Source organism: Heloderma suspectum, chromosome 4 (genome assembly GCF_057233095.1).
Source record: "Heloderma suspectum isolate Gila_16-S chromosome 4, 16-S_ref, whole genome shotgun sequence".
Taxonomy (NCBI): Eukaryota; Metazoa; Chordata; class Lepidosauria; order Squamata; family Helodermatidae; genus Heloderma; species Heloderma suspectum.
The window spans coordinates 61,448,066-61,466,926 of NC_139461.1; the positions used below are offsets into that span (position 1 = coordinate 61,448,066).

General features: G+C 44.0%; 1 protein-coding gene across 1 annotated transcript in view; it reads right to left on the reverse strand.

The window, feature by feature from the left end:
• Window positions 1-2,433: 2,433 nt before the first annotated feature.
• Window positions 2,434-18,861, reverse strand: part of YTHDF3 (YTH N6-methyladenosine RNA binding protein F3) — a 34,258-nt gene continuing 17,830 nt past the window's right edge. Inside the window, exon 5 of the mRNA XM_084849429.1 lies at window positions 2,434-3,578. Within this exon, the coding sequence (XP_084705555.1) occupies window positions 3,555-3,578 (24 nt within the window). The 3' untranslated portion in view covers window positions 2,434-3,554. The remainder of the gene's footprint in view (window positions 3,579-18,861) is intronic.

Genomic DNA, 18,861 nt, shown 5'->3' on the forward strand with positions numbered 1-18,861 from the left:
GTGCATTTCAGTATAACATACACACCAAGAAAATGAAGAAACATCTGATTGTGTTATTTACATTAAAAGGAGACAATATTGTAACTTGGAAATCTTCCCATTGCCTCAGATGTGGGTTAAGGCACGTGAATTCTGGGATGGGTGTTGTTTTTATTTAAATTAATTTTAAGGTTGCTTTTAAAGGTAGAAACATTGGTTTGTATTCATGTATTACAGAGCCAGCACTGCAGCACAAATGGAAGTTTCACAGAGTTACTAATGGCACAATCCTATCCATGTTTAGGCATGCTGGGTGGGGAATGCTAGGAGTTGTAGGACTTTTTTCTGTCTAAACAAGCATAGGATTACACCGTTTATTACTGTACAACAAAATGAGTCACTCTATACACAACATAAAGAACCTAACACAAGTCTAAAGCATCCCCAGTTTCACATTCAAGGATGAATGTCAAACCAGGAAGTCACAAAAGTCAGCTGATCCAAATTGCTGCTATGTGATCACATTTCACCCAGTGTTGTATGTATGTGCAACATTGGAAAAAGTGCCAAATTTGGTATTGAGTACAGAAGTCAGAACCATGAGAAGCTCACCGATTTTTAAAAGACATTTCTAGCCCTTATGGCTACAAAGATAAGCTTCAAAACATGGGTGCACTTAAATATGGTTTAAATGTTAAAAAAAGGAAAGTGCTTGAATAGGGTTTCAGTGCTCAGGAAGCAGAACTTCAAAGTACTTGCCCTCCCTGATGACTGAATAGCAAAATAAAATCATGCAAAGCTAGCAAATGAAGACATCTGTTTGATTTGCAGGTTGTGGAACTGAGCTTTTACTAGTGCAAAAACATAGATTCTCTATAAGCAAAAAGTTGATTTTCTTTACATTAACTCCAAAGAAGCAGAAGCATTCAGTACACACAAATACAATTTTAAAGTAGTCACCACTGGGGTCCTGTTCACACATTTTGCAATGTCATTAAAGTGGGACAGCATCCCCGCAAGTTGCTGTCCTGTCTGCGGTGATCTACACACATTCATTCCAAAACACATTTGCCAGAAACAAATACTGTGTGTACCCAACATATATGTATGGAAATTAATGCTATTCATGAGGATTAATGGAATGTCTATGTGTGAACGCCCTGCCTTATTTTTTATGAACTAAACAATTGTGGCAAATTATGTAAAGGACTGTAGGAAAGGATGCCTCTTAACTATCAAGTTTCTCATTATTAAATAGAATTATCTCCGTAGTGTTACACTGAAGTTTTGTTAACCATGACCAGCACTATATGTGCCTATATAGGTTTGATCGATAGGTATTCAAGCAGGTTTTGACAATAACAAAACAATCCTGTTTCTCAATTTGCGCCGATGTGATAAAAACTACTTACCACACGAACATGTAGTCCACATGGTTGCATTACACATGGCCATCCAACATGGGATACTGTTATATTTGAATTCAACCCTGTGTTAGATAATGACGACACAAAAATTCCAACACATCGTCTCTTGAAATACAAAGGAGTGAATAACTTATTTTGAAGTTAGCCTTTCATACTCATACCCTTTGTATTTTTTTCTATTGTTTTATGGCAGTCAAGCAAATTCTTTGCTTTGGAACTGTAGATATTTACTATCTAAATATATTTCACTGGAAAAAAGGAAGCATCACAGAACTCAATGAAGCTTATATCCAAGTGTATAGAGGAAGTCTTACAGTGCAAACCTATGGTCTGTAGGACAGTGTCCCAGGGACCACAGATTACTGCAGACCTCCTTCTCTACAGGTGGAGAAGGAGGCCCACCCTTAAGGCCTCCTTCTTGCAGCAGTGGAAATCTCCAACACTATCCCCTACTCCAATGTGTGCTTTCCTTCCTGGCCTGGCTGGTCAAAGCCAGACATGGGTTTGGAAGTGGCAGTTCTTCCACCATGGGTTTTCCCCCTCCCTGCTCCCCCCACAAATAGGATTGCTCTGTAAGTAAGTAAAGCTGTAAAGCCATGTAATGCATATAAGGATGTTTTCAAAAGTAATGGCAGTGACTGCTTATACACTATGTCAAAATTGCCATTTCTTCCAACTTACGTATATGCAGAGTAGCAAAAAAATGTAACGGGACCTAACCGTTTTGACCAACCCAATAAGTTTCAGAAATAGTGTAAGTGAAAGATTCCAGACATGATGCAAACATTTGTGTTTCACAGATACATTAACCATTCACACATTCCTCTTTTTCTTTTTTTAACTCCTCTGTATCTTCTTTCTGTACTGATCTTCTAAAAGGAGAAACCTCCTAATACACCAGAGTGGAGCTGCTCAGTATTGTATGCAAATAGAGCTTATGTACTTTCAAGACAGTATTCATGTTGATGTGCAAGTGAACATTTTAAAAGAGAAGTTTAAAAAGTAGCATAGAAAATATTCGGGTGAATATGGTACCTAGGCTTTTATTATATAGTACTAACAGATAACATGTAAACACAGCCATGAGAGCATACAAACCAAAACCATGGATAAACGTTTATTTCCCAAGTATTTTGAATTGAAAGAATACCAGACTATCATATTCAGAGCTGGGAACAAACAAAATCTGAGAAACTGAGTATATGCTTGCTAAAACAAGAATTATGTTTATTTAGCTAGTGAATCACCTAGAGGAGTAAATTTTCACTTCCATGATAGCAATCTTTTCAGGCTTGCAAACACCCAGAAATAGGAATTAAAGATTTTAAGTGTAGTTATAAAGGTCATAAAAAGTCTGATTTAGACTGAGGTACATGTACTCAAAACTGAGATTGAGTGGTAGCAAAGAAACAGTTCCTCAGACAAATGCACTTTTTTCGGTATACATCTTACAGAAAAAAAATAAGGAAATGTGCATTAACTGGTGCGGCCCACCAAGCTGCATATATTAATATTCTCTACACCAAACAGTTTGAAACAAGGGAAATGTCATTCTAATATAATTTCATGTTATAATTCATTTGGCTAAACTGTAGCTCAAAGTTGCTTTGCCATATTAAAAGTTTACTACAATAATTTTCACATGAACATTTAGACTTGAGTTTTACTCCAGGACTAAATATGGCATGATTTTGCTTTAAATTCTGCTGAATAGCTAAAAACTGACAATTAAAAAACTACATCAAAGAAAAATAAGTTGAAGCAATGTGAATCTCACATCATTGAACCACTTATGATGGTTAATTGTTAGTATTTAACAAATTCAAAGAGTTAATGAATCCTTGCATTCGTTCCATCTCCTGTGCCTTAGCTAGGATGCATAATTACAAAAGACAGCAGATACTGGTAAAAGCTTCAGGACAGAAAGTGCTTGACGAAGTTACAGTTCTCAAGTGTGTTTGGTGAGAGAGTATAAGGGCAGATGCACTGATGAGAACCATTACAAGAAGAGTCAATTTTGTGTTAAAGTGTTCAAAGATGTCACCTTAAGCAGGAACAAAGCTTTAATAACGTCTTCTTAGACATATTAGGCATTTCCAGAGTCTACATCATTAGTGTTGTAATTCTAGCGGGACCATCTCCGTACAGTTATTGTTTGTTTCTATTCCTCTCCTGCAGAACAGAAGAAAGGAAAATTAGTACAGAGCTGTCATAAAATACTTCTGTTCTGCTCAATAGAATATAGCAGCTGTTCAACTATAAATATTTCATAAAACCATGCTGCATGCTTTACAGAAAAAATGGAGGCAATTACATGAGTGAAAAGTTAGCTTCCCAATCCAACCTGTGAAGTTTAAACTTCTGTTAAGTATTTCTAGATATCTGATCTTAAGAAGTCAACTTCCTCACACAAACTTAGTGGAAAAAGAAAAATGATGGCGCAATGCTTTATAAAACTAAAAAACATGCTTCCATAAATTAACTATAAACAGTGTTTGTTTTACATTATGCAAATTTACTGTATAAGCCCATACCATGATGGTATTCAAACCAACCCCATGATGAATAAATGCTATTAGTAAAACAGTAGCATGAAATATGGAGTGTTTTCCACTGATTCTGCCTTCCAACATTCTGTGGCTCATGCCATAGAAAAGGCATAGCACATGGCAGAACTCCTTGCTATCACTTTATAGTGAAGTATTAAACAATGAATGAGTTTGGTATATAGAAAAGCTTTCTGAGATATGCTTTGGATAAGTCCCACAGAGTCTGGCAGTAACAGTGACACTTGGAGTCCTTGTAGCTTAGCAACATGCTTTTCTGTAGCTATGCTACAGAACAATTTACAAATGGTAAATAGCATCTAAAACTGACATTGCCTTCCAGAACATTAAAGATGCCCTGAGAAGAAAACTTAAGTGGCACCTTCTGATATGTGTTATAATGTACGTAACCTTCAGTAACAAAGATTTGTTGTTCAGTCGTTAAGTCGTGTCCGACTCTTCGTGACCCCATGGACCATAGCATGCCAGGCCTTCCTTTGTAACAAAGATACTGGAGGAAAACTTTATCCTTATACTGTGCATTAGGTCAGATGCACTATTCATGAAACCTGATCAGAGCATTTGTATGCACAAACTGTTTTGAATGTAGGATTTCTGTAGAAAATTATACCATCTTTAGGCTCCAACTCCAAGACCTTGAGCTCTGTTAATGGACCAAACATAGGTCTTTGTCCACATTACAGGGTAAAAGCTAACTGGTATAAAATACAACTTCATCAACACTCTTCCCTGTGCAGCAATTAATACAGAGCATCTAAAGAGGCTTATATTTAATTGATTGGATCCAAAAGCTAGTGGATCCTTGCACTAGAGAAATCCTCAGAAATTTCTGACCTGGTAGAAGAGCACTGCATATGAAAAGTAGCCCCCAAATCCAGTAACTTTCTTTGAACAACGTCTCTCTCAAGACCATCTAAAGTTTATAGGCTAGATCCTGAATCTTCCTTATGCACCATGGATTGATCCAGAATTTCACAGAGCAGAACTCTGTGAACTGCATTATCTTGTGGGAGGAAGGGGAAGAGGCAATGTTCATGGATCCCACCTCCTCCCTGCGGGACCCTTCAGAACAGTGTGTGAGGTGGTATTGGGGTAAAGAGAAATCAGAAAAAAATTGCTGCCCTACCCCCTTCCTCCAACGGAGAGGCTCCACTGGAATCCAATGGTTCCCTCTACCAACACAAGGAACCCTTCCATTTTTGGAGTCAATTCTGGATCCAACCCTATGTTTCGCATAATGTAAACATAGTCTCCATTACATTGTGGCAAGCACGACAAAGCAAGAAGTCTTAAACTAGTGGAACAGCACCAATACCTTTTCTTCTGCTGCTCACAGTTCTTTGGATCCAAGCCAATGTTTCTCTGGACCACGAATAGGCAGAGCATTGTTAAAATGTATACTTCCTTGTAGTACATGATATTAAGACTTAAGTAACTCCTTAAATGAAATGAGCATAATGTTTCTCTCTAAAGAAAAGCATGCTTCAAAGCACTCTCATTCTACATCAACTCGGAATACTCAAATCCATGACAATCCGTTATGAATGAGGATAAAGACTGAGGGGGTGTTCAGATGATCGCAGAGGGAAAGAAGCCATCATGGCTTCCCCTGCATGTGCTGCACACACACCTGTTTACATAATTATCCGCGCTGCAGCATGGGTTGGCATGTCATGTGAACTTGACGCATGGCAGGGGTCGCTTCATACCCACTCTATAACCCCTATTGCAAGTCATGGGTTGTAAGGTGGGTACAAAGCCACCCGCGCCGGGTTCACGCAACACACCAACCTGCACTGCAGCATGGGTAATTATGTAAACAATGGGTGTGTGCAACATGCACAGGGGGGAAGAAGCCACAATGGCTTCTTTTCCCCCATGACTGTCCAAACCCAAACAAAGAGATTCTTATTCTGAGAAGTAACACTGTTTACGGAAAGGTAAAACAAATCATTTTTTTTCTTGGCAGCTTAGTAGAAGCAAGCACATTCACTCTACCATTTTCCCCAGTGTATCATCTCTATCCTATCCTACCCTCTCTCTACAAAACTTATCAGACAGGATAATATGAATTCAACATAAAGGAGCCGTTTGCATGACACAACAGCCCACCATGGGTTAACCCACAGTGAGGCTGTGGCTTGTGCAAGTACATGCAGCCTCCATTTTGAATATGTAACCCTCACGTAGAGGTTGTCATGTCATATAAACCTGGCAAGCATGGGTTATGCAAGGGTTAAACAACTGTCAGGGAGGAAACTGAGCCGATAGAACCCCAGAGCAGTTCTGATTCTGAGGAGGAACAGCAATCCGTGGGAGAGGAGCCAGCTCATCCCTCACAGGCACAGCAGCTGGCAGAGATTCCTCCTGCCGGCATTCCCGACATAGTGACCCTGGGAGTGAGAGTGCGCGGGAGGGGGGCTTGCTAGACGCTCGACGCAGGGAGCAACGAGCGATGGAGGGGTAGGCGTAGCGCCCATTTGGCATGCAAGCAACGGCTGCGTCCCGTGGACCCAAGGGAAAGAGGGAGGATCTCTCCCTAGCCCTAGCCCATAAGTTCAGGGTCTTCAAGTGATTCTCCTTCAAACAGGCACCAACTGCCTACCCGGAGCATAGGCTACTCTGCTGTTCATTGCTTAGTCGCTGGTGATTCGCATCAGAAAGAGTCATTAAGTTGTAAAAGGATTAAAGCCTTGAAAAGAATCCTTTCATCTGTGCCTTGAGTTGGCTATTAGAATGTATTGAAAGAGAGCGCTAGGGCGCTCCTGTCAGCTTGGTGCCCGTTCCTCTTTTTTCTGTCTTTTCCTACTGCCAAATGGAGGGTGCCAGGGACCTGGCGGTGCAAGTTCTGGTGCAAGAGAACCAGATTCTCCGTGATCAAGTGGCTCAACTGATGACTGCTGTACAGAATCTACAAGCTGCGGTTCAACACCCACCACCTCCAATTCCCCCCCGCCGCAAGTGCCCGGTGGCTTTGCCAGAGACGTTTTCTGGTGAGAAAGGACTTTTTCAGATTTTCCGGGCCCAATCAGAGCTGTACATGCGTCTTCGACCTGAGGATTTCCTGACGGAACAGGTTCGTGTGGGTTTCCATCATTAACCTACTTTCAGGTGTGGTAGCTAAATGGGCTTCAGGACTTCTTCTCACTAATTACCCCCTGCTTGGGGGCTATCAAGGTTTCATAACAGCAATGGCCAGATTTTTCAGTGACCCCCTGCGCACGCTGACGGCTTCTCGGGAGATTCGCCGCCTCAGGCAGGGCAAGGACTCAGTTTCCAGCTATGCGACAACTTTTCGCTTGCTGATGCAGGATTTACAGTGGAATGATGCTGCGCTGGTGGCTCAGTTTTTGGATGGTTTGAACAACGAGATCTTGGATGAGTTGGCGCACACGCCTAGCCCACCTACTTTGGAGGACCTCATCCAGACCTGCCTCCAGATAGTCAGCTGGAGGGGCACCGGCAGGCCCAGGATTTCCCTCCTCCCATTCCCCCACTTTTCCTACCCCCTACCCCACCTCCCGCCCTTGTGGTGGGGGTGGAGCAGCCCCTGATGCAGCTGGGAGCTACCCGAGCCCCACTGCCGCCGGAGTAACTAGAGCGGCAGCGCGCTGAGAGCCGATGCTTTCGGTGTGGAAAGCTGGGACATTTCACCAAAACCTGCCGCGCTAGACCAGCAGCTCCTCTGCCCCCCCTCCTCTCCTTCCTCCTCGCTCCCAGGCCTGACTAGGCTGCCCCCCAAGCCTGTTGGGGGTCTCCAGTGTGGGGGTCAGTTCCACACGCGGTGGGTGCGTTCCACAACCCCCCACCCTCCAATCTCCGATTGCATGTTCACCTCCGCTCTTCCCAGTGGGGTGGGGTGGAAGCCCTGGCTTTAGTGGACTCGGGGGGCTACGACCAGTTTCATGGATGAAACCTTCGCCCTCTTCCATAAGATTCCTACCCTGCCTCTTCCTGCCCCCTTGGCAGTGGAGACCATCGATGGGCGTTCTCTTTCTTCGGGCGCAGTGACCCGGATTACAGCTCCGCTCACTCTGCGCGCCCAGTCCTACGTTGAGCAGATTGTTTCACTTGGCCAAGGTTCCCCAATACCCAATCGTGCTGGGTGTTTTCTGGCTCTCTAAGCATAATCCTCAGATTTCTTGGGAGCTTCAGCAAGTGGAATTTGCATCTCCCTACTGCCGGGAGCATTGCCTCCTGACTGCGGTGCCAGTCCCAGTCCAGGCCTTAACCCTTTCCTCCCTCTCGTCTGCTTCTGGCAGTTCTTCAGCTACCATGATCCTCCCAGAGAAGTACACGGCTTTTCGGGATGTTTTTGACAAGAATGAGGCCGACCAGCTCCTCCCCCACTGCCCATTTGACTGTGCCATTAACCTCATTCGAGGGGCGACCATCCCCGCTGGCCGACTGTAGTTGATGTTGGAGCCGGAACTTTGAGCTCTGCGGGAGTTTCTGGACACAAACCTCAGATGTGGTTTCATTCACCCCTCCTCCTCCCCCACCTGCGCACCTACCATCTTCGTGACCAAGAAATCTGGAGAACTCCGCCCGGTGCACGACTACAGAGCCCTCAATTTGGTCTCAATCCCTGACAAGTACCCCCTCCCCCTGATCCCTGAGATGCTGGAGCACCTGGGGCGAGCCAAGATTTTCATAAATTTGGACCTGCGTGGCGCCTACAATCTGATTCGCATCAGGGAGGGGGATGAGTGGAAGACCTGTTTCAGCACACGGTATGGAGTGTATGAATACCTAGCGATACCATTTGGGCTCGCCTGCGCCCCCCCCCCAACGCTTTCGCGTTTTATGAATGCCATCATCCAGGACTATTTGGACTCTTTCCTCATTGTGTATCTCGATGATTTACTTATATTTTCTGAGGACCCCCACGCCCATCAGCACCGTGTCTCCACCATCCTCCTGTGCCTCCGCGAGAACCCAATGTATACCAAGCTGGAGAAATGTGCATTTGACCTAACCTCTTTGGACTATCTCGGCTACATTATCTCAGTGGACGGTATCAAGATGGATCCTGCCAAGGTCCAGGCTGTCCTCTCCTGGCAGGCTCCATCCACCAAGAAGGACTTGCAACGTTTTCTGGGGCTTGCTAATTTCTACAGAAAGTTCCTGCCCAGCTTTGCTCAGCTGACATCTCCTCTCACGAACCTCCTTAAAGGCAGGAAACCTCCTTTTCATTGGACGGCATCTGCCCAACAGGCTTTCGAGGAACTTAAGAAGCTTTTTAGTTCTGAGCCGAGAACCTGAGGAAGCCTTTTGTGGTGCAAACTGATGCCTCTGACTTTGCGGTAGGGGCGGTGCTTTTTCAGCCAGATCAGGCAGGCGGCAGGTTGCAACCCTGCGCCTACCACTCCAGGAAGCTGAACATGTCTGAGAGGAATTATACCATCTGGGAGAAGGAACTGTTGGCCATCAAGTCCACTTTGGAGACCTGGCGTCATCTTCTGGCGGGGCACAGCACCCAGTCGAAGTTAGAACCGACCATCGCAACCTGGAACATCTTCAGACAGCCCGTGCCTTAAACCAGAGGCAGATTTGGTGGTCGCTTTCCCTCCCTGGTTCCACCTTAAAATTTGCCACGTGAAGGCCTCCGACAACCTACAAGCAGATGCTCTTTCTTATAAGCCGAACCTCCAGCCAGGGGGTGAGGGAAATCCCCCACCAATTCATCCCCCCCAATTCATCCCCCCCCCCGCCCCTGGCCGCAGCTGCGGTGCCTCACTCTTGGGAGTAACTCCTTCACCCTGCACAGGCTCAGGATGCTTTTGTTCGCACAAAAGTGGAGGAATTGGGGCTAGCCTCTGCCCCCCCCCACTCTACCCCCTTCTCTTTGCGAGGTAGCCTGCTTTACCATTCCGGTCGGGTCTATGTGCCTTCTAGACCCCTCCGCGAGAAGGTCCTCCATCAGTGCCACAACTCCCCCACTGCTGGGCATTTTGACTTCACCAAGACCCTACACGGAGTGACGTGGGATTTCTGGTGGCCTCGTGTGTGTCAGGACGTCAAGACCTATGTCGCCTCCTGCCCAACCTGCCAGCGGGCGAAGGCCCCCTCAGGCAAGCCCACAAGCTTGCTTCACTCCTTGCCTACCCCCTCAGGACCTTGGAAACTGCTCTCCCTTGACTTCATCACTGACTTGCCTCCCTCACACGGTAAGACCACCATTCTGGTGGTGGTGGATTTGTTTTCTAAGATGGCCCATTTCATCCCCTGCTCTGGGTTGCCCACAGCCAGGGAGACGGCGGAGCTGTTTTTGGCGCATGTTTTCCGGCTCCACGGATGGCCCGAGGGTCTCATTTCGGATAGGGGGGCCCAATTCACTGCCCATTTCTGGAGGGAGCTACTTGGGCTTCTCCATGTGACGCTCTGTCTTTCCTCCACCCACCATCCACAGACGGACAGTCAGACCGAGCGCACCAATGCGACTCTGGAGCAATATTTGTGCTGTTATGTCTATTACCAGCAAGATGACTGGTTTTCCTTCCTGCCTCTCGCAGAATTTGCTTGTAACAATGCCTGCCATGCTTCCACCCGCCAAACTCTCATTTTTTGCCAATTTTGGTTACCACTCTAAGGCTTTCCCATCCACCTTAGCTGGACTCCCGCCTTTCTTGCAGCCGCCTGCAATATCTAGGGGACTGGAAGGGGTACGGGCCAGATGAGCGAACCTGGGAACCAGCGGAAAATGTGCATTCTCCGTTGCTGCTTCCACCAGCTGTACCCCCACAAATCCAGGACCCCAGGGGAGGAGCATGGGGGGGCCTCATGGGAGCGGGGATGATGTCAGGGTGGAAACTGAGCTGATAGAAGCCCAAAGCAGTTCTGATTCAGAGGAGGAACAGCAATCCGTGGGAGAGGAGCCAGCTCATCCCTCACAGGCACAGCAGCTGGCAGAGATTCCTCCTGCCGGCATTCCCGACATAGTGACCCTGGCAGTGAGAAAGTGCAGGAGGGGGGCTTGCTAGACGCTCAACACAGACACAAGGAGCGACGAGCGATGGAGGGCGTGGAAAGGAGGCGTAGCACCCGTTTGGCGTGCAAGCAATGGCCACGTCCCGTGGACCCAAGGGAAAGATCTCTCCCTGGCCCATAAGTTCAGGGTCTTCAAGTGATTCTCCTTCAAATGAGGATCAACTGCCTACTCGGAGCATAGGCTACTCTGCTGTTCCTTGCTTAGTCGCTGGTGATTAGCATCTGAAAGAGTCATTAAGTTGTAAAAGGATTAAAGCCTTGAAAAGAATCCTTTCATCTGTGTCTTGAGTTGGCTATTGTAGTGTACTGAAAGAGGCAGCTAGGGCGCTCCTGACAACAACCCTCACATAACCCATGGTCTGTTTTAGGGTTTAACTCTCATATAACCCACACTTGCTGGGTTTGCATGACATGACAACTCCAAGCAGGGGTTGGATATGCAATTTGGTTCTCACAGCCACAGTGTGTCATCCAAACCTTGTCAAACTTTTGTCAATTCCCACTCATCCAACAGAAATACTTTCAGTCCTTTCAGGATTTCTCCCAATATGCAATGCAGTTTTCATAAGTGAATTTATGAGCAACATTTCTTCAGAAATCACCAAACATATAACCTTGAGGTAGATTACTGATCGCAGACAAGCAACTGTATTTAAATTAAAAGGGCTTGAGAATCAAACAGCTGCTGAATAGTAACTTCCAGCTATGGACCACATAGTGAGCACATTTAATGCCTGCAAAAGGATTATTCTACATATGCTAACAAAAACAGATTATCAAGGCAGGGGGGAGGGCAAACATTTGGGCTCTTGAACCTGTGTAGATAGTACACATCTTTTTAAACTCTGGTTTAACAGTATCTCAATTCGCTCTCTCATTTATCAATTTCAGGTTCTTAGAATTCATGCATCTTTCAATATCAAGTCAATACCTGTAACTTTTCCTGTGTACTTCCCTATTCCCCTCCCTTAATTTGCAAACTTTCCATACATATTGTAGGCTTTGTTTTATGTGTAGTCATCTCAAATTAGGATTATCACTCAATATTAATCAAATTACTACAGACGCAAATCAGCATTATAACAAATATTTTTCTCTGCTTGTGAAGTGGAACTGTACCAGTCATTGACTTGACCCAAAACCAAGCCAAGCTAGAAAATGTAAATAGTTTGACTCCCTGTCTAGAGTACAAAAGGGTAAAACAATGTGCTGCGTACATAATAATTAACACAATTAATGTTTAATTCCCCTGAAGGCATTCTGGGATGTGGAAAAGGGGTTTCCAGAGCAGTTTGGCACAAGGGTGTAAAATCCTATGGCCATAAAAAACATGAAGTATGCAAAGGTATGATATAAACATTACTAATTAGCATTTCTATGCTTTGATGAAAACCTTGCCATTTCCTTTTTTAAATGAGTAGAAAACTTTTTTTTGTATCATTGGTAGGCTTATTTGTGAAATATTTCAGTTATTTCTATTAGGACAATAGAGAATAATTTCTAAGCTACTGGGGTGATGTGTTCTAATAAACTGGCATGGTTCGCATATAAAGCTAACCCATGGTTTGGGTTGCTGAATTCTGGGTTGTTGTGATGTGTGAATGCAGCCATGCTAACAAACCATGGTTTGTTAACTATAAACAGCCCAAAACAAGAACCCATGGTTTGTGGTTGGGTTGTCAACTCTGGGCTGTTTAAACCATGGGTTACTTGTGAACCCAGAACCATGGATTATTCATGGGTTGTGTTTTGCCAGCCTATAGAGGGAGTAGGCAAAAGCAATCAAATGTCAACAGCTCTACACTACAGTGTCCCAAAGACATTTGGGATATAAGGAGGTAGCGGGTAAAGAGGAGGGAAACAAACCCAGGGACTGAGAACACAAACCATGGTTTATTCGATCATCTGTCAGACAAACCCTGGGTAGAGCAACAAACCCTGGGTTAAATAAACCATGGGTAAGCATTATGTGAGAACCAGGCCACTATTTTCAAGTGTCCATAGCCAAAAGAATAATTCCAAACGCAATCCTGTAAATTCACCAAAGGAATTTACCATATATGTGTTTATACTAACTATGGATATCTAAGAAGAGTAACAATGGCTACGTAATAATATTGGTAATTTCCAACCAAAGCAAGCACAACTACTTGAAATGAAACTCAAAACAGGATGCCCACCCCACAGTAGCCACCATGGGAAGTCTGTAAGCAAAACAAAACAATGTGAAAAATTTAGTTAAACTTCATGTTTAAAGGCAAGACTATTCTCATAACTTTAGAAGTTACAGAAGCATATCACTGTTCACTCTATTCTAAAAGCCTTTGAGATCATAACTACAAAATAGCATACATTACAGAGTATACACTCAGCCAAATAACCTGTCCAGTTAGAATACTTTGATATAAGCACATTTAGGGTGTAATCCCTATGCATGTTGAGACAGAAAAAAGTCTACAACCCCCAGCATGGCTGGCTGAGGAATGCTGGGAGTTATAGGACTTTTTTCTATGTAAATATGCATAGGATTGCATCTTTAGTCAAATTGGAGTAAGTGGGTTAAATAGACTCAAATTCAATTTCAGCTTAAATAGCTTGTGGTTCAAAACAGGTACAAAGCTGTTTTTATAACCATCAACGAGGATGTGCCACTGGATGAATCTTAAAAATTGACAAAGCCAAGAAAATTCAGAAATATGTAAGCCACATTTAACTGTGATACTAACTGCAAACAAAGTGTGTATCACAAAAATTTACATTGGAAGTTGTTCCAAAGTCTGATGTTATATTGGTTTATTTATGGACCGTGGTTAAGATGCCACATAGTGAGATTTTTCTTATCTTCAAATACAGTAAAACTACTTTGGTTCAAGCAAAGCTGTTTATTCAGTTGCAGCCTAGAGAAATAACTGGGTCAAAGAGGTTTTTATTCTTCAGGCTTTTATTCTCTTCAGGGTGCAGTCACAATTCCAGCTGAGGACTGGAGTGAACATCACATGCCACCAAAGTTAATTAAGTGTTCAATGTGATCTAGCAATGGCTGGCTTTTACATGTGCATACAATGCAAGTCCAGCTAATCTCAGAATTCTCTCAGACATATATTTCTGGTTATTAACTAAACAGCTTCTGCCCACCCACTTCCATCGTCTGAATTCCTTAGTTACTAGCAAGTGTATTTATAAGTCTTCAGAATGTCCAGTTGCTATGCCTGTGAATTTCTGGCTGGGTACATGGCACTGTTCATCTCTTCTCTAAACTGCTCCTATCCTGTAAAGCAGGTTCTTATGGTATAAGAAGCTCTCTGTGGTGGACAGACCAAGCCTGGGAATGGGGTTGCTGGGTCCTACAACTGCAAAATTCACCCCAAACAGTAGTTCAGGAGTTAGGATATTACGCATCCTAGAGGAGAGCCCACCTATTACTTCCCTACTTTAACTCCTCTTTCCATTTGAAGAGCACAAGGGTTTACAAGTGCTAGTATATTCAACTAAAGTTCACTGTTCACTGTTAACTGGACATGGCTCAAGCATTGTGCATTCTCAGCAAGCTGTCAACGCATACTCAAGTCTCGTCATTTGACAGCAGCCATTAATTTTGCATATTCTTCCCAGCCTGTCAAAACAATGTGCAAAAGTTCTTAAATACAAAATGTCAGCAGACATTCCATCTGCCTACTACATTGTCTCAGCTGAAACCAACTGAATTTGGCTTCTCCCATCCCAGAACTCTCTCCCTTAGTAACCACATGGCCACTGTATAACATTCATCCATTTATTTACAGTTTTAAATATTTCACCCTTTACCATAAAACAATCCCAGAGTCGTCACAATATATTGTTATAAAACACGCAAGTCAGTGTCAAATTCAATGCACACTACCCTTCAACTCTCCTGCTCTGATACATAGGCCTAACTGTTAACCAAAAAGACTGGCAGAAAATAATTGTTTTCACCTGGTACTAAAAGCTAACCAATGCCTATGCTCTGAAGGAGGGTATTCCACAGCCAGGGTGCAACCACCAAGAAGGCCCTATTACAAGTTCTGGCATTCCAGATGAAGATACAATCAAAAGGGCCTCTCCAGCAGACCTCAATTCATGGGCAAGAGGATACAGGGAGAGGTGCTCCTTTAAGTAGCCAGGTCCTAAGCCATTTAGGCTTTATATGTCCGCTAATTCCCAGAACTGGAACCATCAATTCACAGCACCTGTCTCATTGCAATTCAACTTCAGTTTATTGGCCTTCACCCAACCATTACTGCAGGGTTGGCAATTTGTGGCCTTCCAGATGTTTTGGCCTACAACTCCCATCATCCCTCACCATAGGCTATGCTGGCTAAGGCTGATGGGAATTGTAGGCAAGCACATCTGGAGACTAAGATTTCCCACCCACTGCAGGCAATAATGGGCTAGATGGACCAATAGCACACGGCATTTATTTGAAGCTCTCTAGCCATTCTGCTCCAACTGGCAGTTAATCCAAGACTGCACAGCTGAAGGAGGGCAAACTCTGGTCTCTGCCACTAACCAGGAGTCCAAAGGCCACTGGGAGACTGCACCCCCTACTTCCCAGGAAGAACATTATGGCATGAGGGAGACCAACCTGGCCCCATCCATTGGGTAGCAAAAGCACAGCTGCTCCAATGCTTGCTTTTCCCCTGCTTCCCTACTCATTCCTTTTCCCCTTGGTATTATGTCTATTAGTTTGACAGACTGGGGGCAGGGACCATCTTATCTTTTGATATCTGTACAGCACTTATAACATTTTAGGCATTTTAAATAATGTTTTTAAATGTACAAAATATGAAAATTCTCTGTAGCACGCAGGCAGGGCTGAACAAAACACAACTGAAGTAAATGACTTGAAAGCTATTTTATGCTTAGAAAATGGGTACATGCTTGAAAGAGGGCGCTTCAAAAGATCAAAAAGGTAATGTTGAAAAAACTGGAGACCCAAATATATCCATTCTCAGCATGAGAGCTTGATCCAGGCACTGAATTAAGGGGGCAGTATAGATCTTTCTGAGACTGGAAAAGCATGAGATGGGAGAGAAATAATTTAAGTGAAAATGAAGCGAGAGGAAATCAAAGGAGGCAGGTTGCAGCAAAGATTGGCAGGTTTTACATTTTGGGGCACCCAAGTGCCAATTAGGGTTCCACAATGACCTCAGATGAAACATGAATCCAAGGCAAATAACCCCACTTGGGAGATATTTGGACCATCTTGAAATCTAAGGTCATTCAAGCTGAAGTGGATTGGCACAGAGCCTTCAGATGCACCTCAGAAAGGTGGTTTTTACTGTTTTAGCCCAATGTGTCATGTTTAACCTTCTCCAAGAATGGAAAAAAAAAATCAAGACAGATAGAAGGGGGGAGGCAAAGAAGGAGGGCACAGTTTTGTGACTGACAAGCTCGAGCTTTCAATCAGGGAATTACTTTACCAGGTCTCTACTTTTCCTTCCAGTTACAGTACTTTGGGGAGGGATGCAGAAAGAACACATCAGGCACTGTTTCAGTTATTTTTCTCTGTTCTTCAGTTGACTGTGTCTGTCTTCTGTCAGCTGTAGCAGCAGCAGCAGCAGCGCCTGAAGAGGGATGCCCTACTGTCTGCAGCCCACCAGTGCTGGCTGCTCCTGGCCCCACAGGCTCCTGGCCCCACAGGCTCCTACCACTGTCCTGTGCAGAACAGATATGCATGCATGGCACCCTGGCTGTGTCAGAAGTCAGAGAAGGGCACTATCTGTGGCTCTGTCCTACTCAGTTCCTCCAGCACTTTCTCACTGGCTGCCTGATACAGGGTGGGGCATTACCATTCTCCTCAGTGTGGTAGATGCCAGCAGCTTGTTTCAGGGAGCCACAATTTCCATTGGGCAGGGGGGAAATTTACCTTGCCACCTTTGGTGCATTCTCTGCCTGTACCCCTCCCCCAAATAACCACTCTTAAAATAAAGCCACAGTGATGAGCTGGGCTTCTCTACTCTGAAAGAAGAGCAAGAAGGATCCAGATCCCCTGTCTGAAAGAGTAGGGGGCTACGGCTCCAAGAGCTTTACAGTACTGCTATTAATATTGTGCATGTGTGTGAGTTAGTTCAGTACCAGTCACAAAACACACAAAGAATGCAGATATAAACTCTTATGCACTAACCAGGCTTTCCAAGCAACCAGGTGTTTTCGATGCCTCACATCCATATCTACCTCTAACCAGAGATGAGATGTAGAACTATGAGATGGCTGAAAGTGGCAGCTGCTAAACAGTGAGGCTTTGGTGGGGGCTGTGGGAGAAAAGGCAGGCAACCCAGAGGCAAGGGAGGAAGGCAGGCTGGCCCCCAATTTATTTATTTTTGGTGGGTCAATGGCCCAATAGAAAAAGGCTCCCTGCATGTTTTTAAAAACACTTTAAACTCCATACACGTATCTGTTTGTGTGGAATTTGGCAGGTTTAATCCCCTCAGAAGTTGCTACTATGGACAACTTCTGGTTGGAACCAATGCTGCCCTCGCAGCATCCCATCGAGTCTCTGCGGGACGCTATCTCAGTCAGCTTTCTAAAAGGTTGAAAAACCTTTTCATCTCCCCCCTGGAATTAAAAAGGGGGAGGCAAGGCAGCATTCTGGATAACATCTTGGAGAAAAGTACTCCCCACAAGTCGGGGGGGGGGGGGGCTGGATTCCAGGATTATCTTCCCAGAGTTTAACCACCGCAAAAAGCTGTGCTGAAACTCCTATTTAATAAGAGAAAACAGGGCTGGCATGTTCCATTGTAATATATGGATTAAGAAATATCAACAGCGCCTGAGGGATGGTTTAAGAATATCAACAATATTTGAGAATATTTGAGGACCTGCAAGATTTGTTTGAAGAGAAACATGGCTACACTGAGAAGAAAGGGGGTTGCATTGCCGTCCACTCCTTCCATACCACCTTTGTCAAAAGCTCCGAGAACAGAAGATATAGGGGAATTATTTACTTTGATAAAAACTTTATCTTTGCAATTTGTGGAGCAAGCCAAGAGGTTGGATTTAATCCAAAATTCCTTCACCGCCCTGCAAGGAGCTGTGGATTTAATTAACGCTTCTTGGTAAAAAATGGAGACAAAAGTTAACGAACTACAAGATAGGCTCATAACTAATGAAATTACAACATACACGCTTTTCAAAAATATCTCTGCCAGAATTTCTCAACTGGAGGCCTTCACACGCAGATCCAATGTACGTATTATTGGGATTAAAAATCTGCCTACTGATGTAAATTTGCCTACCTTTGTGGACAAGCTTTTGCATGAGATACTCCCTGTGCCACCGGATTATTTACTTGATATTGACCAGGCATTTCCTGTGCCAAATCCTAAAGGGACTGACCATATGATTATAGTTCAATTTGCAAGAGTCTCCACAAAGGATTATATCCTGCGTTTGGCAAGAGAGGGTAGAAGTCTTTTTTGGAAACAAGACAAAGTTATGTTGTTTCCAGATTACATCAAGGAGCTGGCGAATAAAAGAAAGCAATTCCTCAAGGCGAAGAATATGGCAACACAAATGAACATACAATATTATTTAAAATATCTGCTGCATTTTGCATTGTTTCTGAAGGTCAGACTAAGAACTTCCTAAACCATGAAATGGCGGAGGCATAGCTGAACATAAAAATGTGTGAGATTTCTGTTCCAGCCCCATGAACTAGAATTTTTAAATAAGCTTTTTTAACTGTTTATGTTTAGTCTACATGATCCAGGCTAGGCCAGAAGACATCTGATTATACATATATTCGTTTACTTTTTCATTTTTTTCTCTTTTTCCAAAATAGATATATGCTGTATTTAAATATGTTGTTTGAGGGTATATTGAACACACTCATTTATATATCCAGTATAAAATATATCACTGTTGTAAGGTTGCTTTCA